Here is a 7,811-nt window from a genome sequence, read left to right as displayed (position 1 = left end):
GCATCGCTCACACTTTTCCCCCCTTAGTCGTGTTCACAAGCACGTGCTGTTGTGAGTTTGCAACAGTTGGTATTGCTGTAATCTGCGACATGCATTTGTTTTTTCTTTTGTCTACAGGGTCCATATTGCAAACCCCTTTTGTATCCATTAGTCCTGAATAAAGCCTCACCTTAGGAGAAGCTGTGTTTCATCGTCCGGCTCAATCCTTGAAAACCTTATGTCTAATTGATCATTTAGCCCCATATTATCACAGGTTATGGGCCCAGAAGCTAATTGAGAAGAACGGATACTGATTTCGACAAGAGGTTGAAGGTACTATTGAACTCCGTGATTCAAGATGGGTGAACCCGGCTCAGGACCATGCAGCTTCAGAATCACGGAGTTGAAAAGGCGAGAAGACTACAAGAATTGGTGTTTCTCCATGACTAACTATTTAAAAAGACAAGGATTGTGGTTGGCTGTGCAAGGGACTGATACAGCAGATGGGAAGGAATTCCACAAAGAACGAGCTCTTGCCGACATATGCCTCATGGTAGACCCTCAAAATTTCAGTATGTGAACAGCACAGCAAGAGCTAAAGAAGCATGGGAAGCTCTGAAGAAGTTTGTAACCAAAGGAAGTTAAGGACAAGTACCTGATAGCCATGATATTCCAAGGATTGCCTAGTGAGTATGACAGTTTGGTCATGACCTTGTGTGCTGGGTCTGGTGATCTTGCTGCTTTCTTTACCAACAAGAAGTCTTTGGCACAAAGGGTAACGATAACAAGCGGCAGAAGGATACGTCTAATATGCGCTGTTGGCACTGCCACGAAAAGTTTCATCCCATCAAGGAGTGTCCTAAACCGAAGGACTATGAAACACCTGCTAGTAAGAAGTATGATAAGAAAAGTGATGATGGTGGTAAGAAGTTTACTCCAAAGAAAACTTTTCTTTGTGCTTTGTCTGCATGACTGACTGATAGTACGATAGTGATAGATTCTGGTGCTGAAGGGCATATGTCGCCAGACAAGAAATTTATTGTGAAATACAAAGACTGTGTATTTGATCAGGGTGTTGTTGTTGGTGATAATGGAAGATTAAGAGTTGCAGGTACAAGTGACATAAAGTTGTCATCAAATAATTCAGTTGATAAAATGGTATTAATGTCCTGTTTACATCGAAAGGTTGTCAATTTGTTGATGCTGATGTCTACGTTGTCAATGGCTCAGTTTTGGGTACTGGAAGCAGAGAGAATTGTTTGTATCTTCTTGATGGAAAACCAGACACCAAGTCAGTTTTTGTAAGTAATGTTCAAGATTATGATCTGTGGCATCAAAGATTAGGTCATGTTGCTCAACAAAAATTGAAGCTTTTGTGTTCTCATTCAGGTGATGTGAAATTTACAAATGTAAAATATGACATGCGTGTTGCTTGCACTTTAGGTAAACAATCAAGGCAAAGTTTTCCACGTTCAATCTCACCCAAAGTTTCAGAAGTCTTAGATCTCGTACATGCAGATCTGTGTGGAGCACTTCCCGAGAGTTTTGGTGGAGCCAAGTATGTACTCACGATTGTTGATATTACTAAGTTCGTCAGTGTTTATTTTTTAGTGAATAAAAAAACCCAAGGACAGAATTATGGAATATATTGCTCAATGTGAAACTCAGAAAGGATTTTTAAAAGTATGAAGGTTTTCAGATCTGATAATGGAGGTGAATTTATTAGTAATGATTTGCGTTCTTTTTTTAAGAGTAAGGGAATTGTACAACAGAGATTTCTTGGGTATACCCCTGAGCAGAATGGTGTCGCCGAAAGGCAAAATAGGTCAACATCTGAAGCAGCTGGAAGTATGATGTTAAATGCTCAATGTTCAAAGGCACTGTGGGCAGAAGCTGTCAATACTGCTGTGTATGTACCCCATACTGGTGCTAATAATTGTATTCCTGAGGAGAGATTCACTGCTGCCTGTGAAATATTCTAATTTGAGAGTTTTTGGCTGTAATGCATATGTGCATGTACCTAAGCAGGTAAGAGGTGACAAATTGGATGCAAGAAGCAAGTGTTTGGTTTTTGTTGGGTATGACAGAGAGAGCAAAGGGTATCACTTGTTTAATCCTGATAAACCAAAGGGTATTTCTGTTGAGCATAGTGTTAAGTTTGATGAAGGAAAGTTTACTGCTTTCTCCGAGGGTGTGACAGATGTAAGTGATGCTTATTCTCCAGTGGCTAATTTGGTCGAGGGAAATGATGTAGAGGAATTTCCTGCTGATGAAGAAGAAGATGAGTTGCGTGATATTGAACATGGTGACTTTGAGGGGAAAATGTAAGTAAAAGAATGAGTTGGGAAATCAATGAAAATGTGCAAGATAGGAGGTACCCACTAGAAGACAGAAAAAGGAGAGAGTTTCCTGATTTTGAGATGTATAGTGCATTTTTGTATTGTGATGTTGTGTTTGAAGATCACTTTGAACCAAATACTGTTAGTCAGGCCCTGGAAGGCAAAGATAGTATTCACTGGAAAAAAAGCTATGAACGAAGAGATTCACTCTTACATAGAAAATAATGTGTTGGATCTTGTTGAGAAGCCTGTTGCTAAAAATGCTGTAAAATGTAAATGGGGATTTTGCTAAGTTCAAAGCTAGACTAGTAGCTGTGGGATGCTCACAAAAATATGGTATTGATTTTTTAGATACCTATACCCCAGTTGTAAGATACAGTACACTGAGACTTTTCTTTTCTCTGTCTGTTAAACTTGATTTACAAATTCACCATGTTGACATTTCTACAGCCTTTTTAAATGGTGACTTAAAGGAGGAAATATATATGTGCCAACCTGAGGGTTTTGTAAAGGATAATGGTAGAGTGTGCAAACTGAATAAGGCAGTATGTGGGCTCAAACAAGCAAGTAGACATTGGTACGAGAAAGTACATATCATTCTTGTTGGAGTTGGTTTCTAACAGTCTATGTATGAACCATGCATCTATGTGTGGAAGAAATGAGCCAAACTTGTCATTGCTGCACTTTATGTTGACGATTTTTTTTATATTTTTTAATGATACATGCCATGTTGAAAAATTGAAGACTGCGCTATTTAGAAATTTTCCTACCAAAGATTTGGGAGAAGTTTCAGAATGTCTTAGTATGAGAGTAACGACGACTATGGTAAGCGTCAAGTTGGACCAAAGAACCTATTGTGAAAAATTGTTATCCAAATTTGAAATGCTAGATTGTGTTAGTGCTAAGACTCCATTGAAAGTGGTCTATTGATACATAAAAGTAAAGACTGTCCTAAAGATGTACAGTATCAACAAGTGATTGGTGGATTGTTGTAGTTGTCATTATGTACTAGAGCTGATATTACTTATGCCATGAATTATTTGAGTCAATTCAATGATAGTTATGATAAGGAGCACTGGCATGCTGTTCTGAGGATTTTCCGATATCTGAAAGGAACTATGGAGTTTGGAGGTAATTATTCAAAATCTGAAAATGACGTACCATAAGTATTACCCATGCATGTAAAGAGGCTGTGTTCTTGAGAGGTTTTCTTTTTGAGTTTTGTAGTAGATCTGGAAGTGTTTTGATGTATAATGATAATATGAGTGCAATGAAGTTGACTGAGCATGATGGCTTTCATGCCAGAACCAAACATATTGATGCGAGGTATCATTATGTGAGAGAGTTGCAGAGACTTAAGAAAGTGTACCTGTGCCATATGTCAACCAAGGATATGTTGGCTGATGTACTGATTAAGGGCCTAAGTGTACAAAGTCATGACAAATGTGTAAGGGAAATGGGAATTGGGTAACATGAATGTCTTGATTAAGGGAGTGTGTTGTGAGTTTGCAACAGTTGGTATTGCTGTAATCTGCAATATGCATTTGTTTTCATTTGTCTACTGGGTCCATATTGCAAAGCCCTTTTGTATCTGTTAGTCCTGACTAAAGCCTCACCTTAGGAAGATGTGTTTCATCATTCTGGCTCAGTCCTTGAAAACTCGATGTCTAATTGGTCAATTAGCCCCATATTATCACACATGCAGCCCCTACTCTACCCGTAAGAGATCTGGATTTTGTTAGGTCTGATAGAGGAAAAAGGGCGAGCAGTGGCTGCAGGCGCTTTTTATGCCTGGACGGGCTGGTGAATTTCAAGCAATTTTAGTTCTTTAAAAAGGACGCATTTTCTACTCTCACATGTAATTTACGTTATCACAACAAATGTGTCATCATTCCATGGGGGGGCGAAACAAGGAACGATTAAATCAAAGATATCATAAAATGACATTCTGCTTGTACCACCATATCGTCGAATACGTGGCAATTTGCCTACCAACAAAAGGCGGGGAAGTGTAAGTGAATGAGCGGGATTACATCACAATTGCGACATTCTCCACCCTCAAAAAGGGAAGGAAGAAAAGCAGGCAACAAGGCAATCAGGTGGAGCAGGCAGATATAATCAAATGGGGTCGTCGAAGCCTAGGCTCGTGTGCAGCGCTACAGCACGGGTCTAGCTTTAGACAGCAAACAGGTACCGCACAGAGTGATCACTCAACAAATGCAATGACATGAATCAACGATCAAAAGAGAATCAAAAGCAATGTATAAATTGTAACTCTATCAAGGCAATAATTGCAACAAAAGGTTCAAGCATAATTCAAGCAAATTTAAGCAATGGCAAATCCATTATAACATGCTACACAGCATCACAGACCATCTAATGACAACAGGATCATATTAAAAATGCAATTTGAATAATATCATGGCATCAATGCAACAGACAGTGTAGGGCACATCATGGCAACTGCAATCACATGAAAAGCAATGCAAGCATATAGTTAGGTCATCAACACTAATGTATCTCAAAGCATCAATATCATGATCAAATCAACAGTAATGCTCAAGCATAGCCCAATCAATGGTAAATGCAATATCGTGAAATAAACACAGTCAAGATTCCTCTTCAAGGAACTTGCAACTCAATCAGTGCTCATCACAGAGCTTACTCATACCAAGGCTATCATCAATTGCAGAAAATTAAATAACACACTGATACAGTTGTGCATAGGTTATGTAGCAATCATAAAAGGTGGAAAAATATGTCATGAAACCAGCCAATTAAGGCAAGAATAGCAACAGAAGATCACTTACATAGAGAGATCGTCATGACCTACAAGTTAAAATATTTCATTTGTCTCGAATACAGATGCCAAAAATACTGTACAAGAGTTTCGCATGGTGGAAGCTCCTCCCATGGAATGCAAGAGTTACAAAATGTACAAAGTTCATAAATCAACACATACAACTCTATGCTGAGCCCGTTCATGGACTGCTGGATCGGCTCTCATGCAATGTCTCAAAAGAAAACAGAATCTCAGCCCTAACTCCTTCAAAGCTCTTTCCAATGTGCACACTTTCAGAGTTCACTTCTTTAAAATCAATAAACACACATTACACTATATTAGACCGTCTCTTACCCACTCCGACATCTTTTTCCTCTGTTCCTTTGCAGCCTTCCTTCTCGGTTGGATACCTGCATCACATACTGTCTCACTCATTTCACTCTTAACATTATTTACATCATGTCACCTTCGTTGAGTTCATCAGTTTGTCGATTCACTTCATCACTAATGTCTATCTCTGCCTCACCATTACCTGTGTTTTCTTCACTCTCGTCATCCTGGACATCTTCCCATCGCTCATTGTCATGGGTGTTTACCTCCAGCGGGACGATATGTTGTACTGCACGCAGATGTTCCTCTCCCTCAAACAGTACTTTCAGTGACCTGAAAACGCCTTTATCATCAGGGTAAAGGTCCAGGATTCTACCGAGGGGCCATTGACTGCGTTTGCACTGGTCTGCTTTCACCAGTTTGATGTCACCTACATGCAGTGCAGTCGGGGAGGCCTCTCCCAGGTTGTGACGTTCTTGCATGGATTTCAGGTAGCCTTCCCTCCAGTACTTCTTGAAGCGACTGAGAGTCTCGGTCAACCAGAAATACTGGTGAAGGAGTTGATCTGTCGTGAGCGTCGGATGCATTTCCTTGTGAGGAACCACAGGTGGCAGTAACCGAACAACATCTTGACGGATGAGGTGCAATGGTATGAGGGCTTTGTCCTCACGCATATCCCCGGTGTACATCAAGGGGTGGTTATTAGCCACAGCTTTGGCTTCTTTAATCAGGGTCTGGAATTGTTCCTCGTTGAACAAGTTCCACCGTAACGTGGTAGCGAGCATTTTCTTTGACAACCCCAATCAACCTTCTTTTGAAAAATCCCCCCTTCCAGGGAGATCTGGGTGTCTGAAAGATCCATTTGATCCTGGTTCTGCTCAGGAATTCTCTTGTGACATCCTCGTCGTATACCTCATGCGGAAAGATGCTTGTGGCCCTGAAGGTCATTGCATTATTGCTGAAGACGGTCATAGGAGTACCATAGGTAGCTGCAAAGCATCTAAGCAGCAAAACAAAGGTATCGGCATCCAAGCCGCTACATTAATCGAGATACACTGCACGGCTGGCCAAACAGGTGATTATGAGAATGTACCCCACTCCTCCTTCTATGGGTATGGGGCATGGGGCCCATGTGGTCTACTCCTACCTTGTCGAAGGGATGGATCATGAGTGCTCTATCGGTCGGGAGGGGTGGAGGTGGTGGCTGTTGGAGAAGAGGTCTGAAGGCTAACACACATGCCCTACATCTCCCCACTACTCTCTTGGCAGTAGCCCTCAATCCTGGGCTCCAACATTCCTGCTGGAAAAGAGTTATTAGAATATTAACCCCACAATGCATGTGAGTTACATGGAGATGGGTGAGATATGATACTAAAGTACCCTTGGAGGGCAAAAACACTAACTCATTCTTAGTATTGGTAACATTAACTAATCTATTCTGGGTAAAAATTACACCATTGCGCATGACTAGGCTAAGCTGATGGATAAAATTGCTAATGTGAGAGGGTACTGGCACACCACTCTCTAACTTACTACACACCGTAGGAAGGTGATGTCTCTGTTCTAGATAAACTAGTTTTAAGGAAGGGTCTGCCTGGCAGTTCCCAAATTTCAAAATGTAGGACATGACTCATAAGTTGTGTGAAATCTACATTACTCCCTTGTAACTTCCATAGTTCAGCGGGCGGAATCAGAGTTCCTTCTTCCCTGAGTTCTCTCAAGGTGGCAGTGATCATACTTTGTCGGATTGGAGATTCTCCTTCTTCAACATATGGTTCAGGGGTCCCCTCACTGTGCAGCAAGGGCGGTCCCTAATGCCACAGGCAGTTGGCTTTTAAGTCATGCAACGTTGAACCTCGGGTCAAGATTTCAGCTGGATTCTGCTTGGCTGGGACGTACTTCAACTCAATGTCACACTCCTGTTGTATCAAAACAATCTCCCCCACCTCTATTAGAAATGAACGTGTTTTTGTTTCCCATGCAGCTTCCTACCCAAACAATAGCTACTTTGCCATCAGTCCAGTGCCCTATGGTTGTAATGCTAAGCAACTTACAAAGACATTTTCCCAATCTGAAGCCTATCAACAAAGCTAGTAACTCTAGTTTTGGAATAATTAGTTTTGCTTGCTTGTGAGGCCTGACTCATTTTAGAAGTTAAGAGACTTTCATGTTTGGATCCCTGTCTGACATAGGGTACAGCGCAGTAAGCTTTGCTTGACACATCAGTAAACAGATGTAATTCACTGTCTTTTTGCACAATTCCTCTTTTAAATTTACTTGTGTGGGCATCATTAAATTCAGTGAGCAGTGTGCTAGCTTCTAGTTGATGATCATCTGACAATACATCGTCCCAGCCCACCCCAGCTTCCCACAATTCCTGA

The 7,811-nt window shown here is 41.0% G+C and overlaps 1 protein-coding gene across 1 annotated transcript; it reads right to left on the bottom strand.

Moving 5' to 3' along the window:
• Positions 1-5,552: 5,552 nt before the first annotated feature.
• LOC135224786 (uncharacterized) lies at positions 5,553-6,215 on the bottom strand. Its single transcript, XM_064264112.1, has one exon. It carries the CDS (start codon positions 6,213-6,215, stop codon positions 5,553-5,555), a length of 663 nt encoding a protein of 220 aa, XP_064120182.1.
• Between the last annotated feature and the right edge of the window lie 1,596 nt (positions 6,216-7,811).

This window comes from Macrobrachium nipponense, chromosome 12, assembly GCF_015104395.2.
Source record: "Macrobrachium nipponense isolate FS-2020 chromosome 12, ASM1510439v2, whole genome shotgun sequence".
NCBI lineage: Eukaryota > Metazoa > Arthropoda > Malacostraca > Decapoda > Palaemonidae > Macrobrachium > Macrobrachium nipponense.
This window is presented reverse-complemented; position numbering and strand designations above follow the sequence as displayed.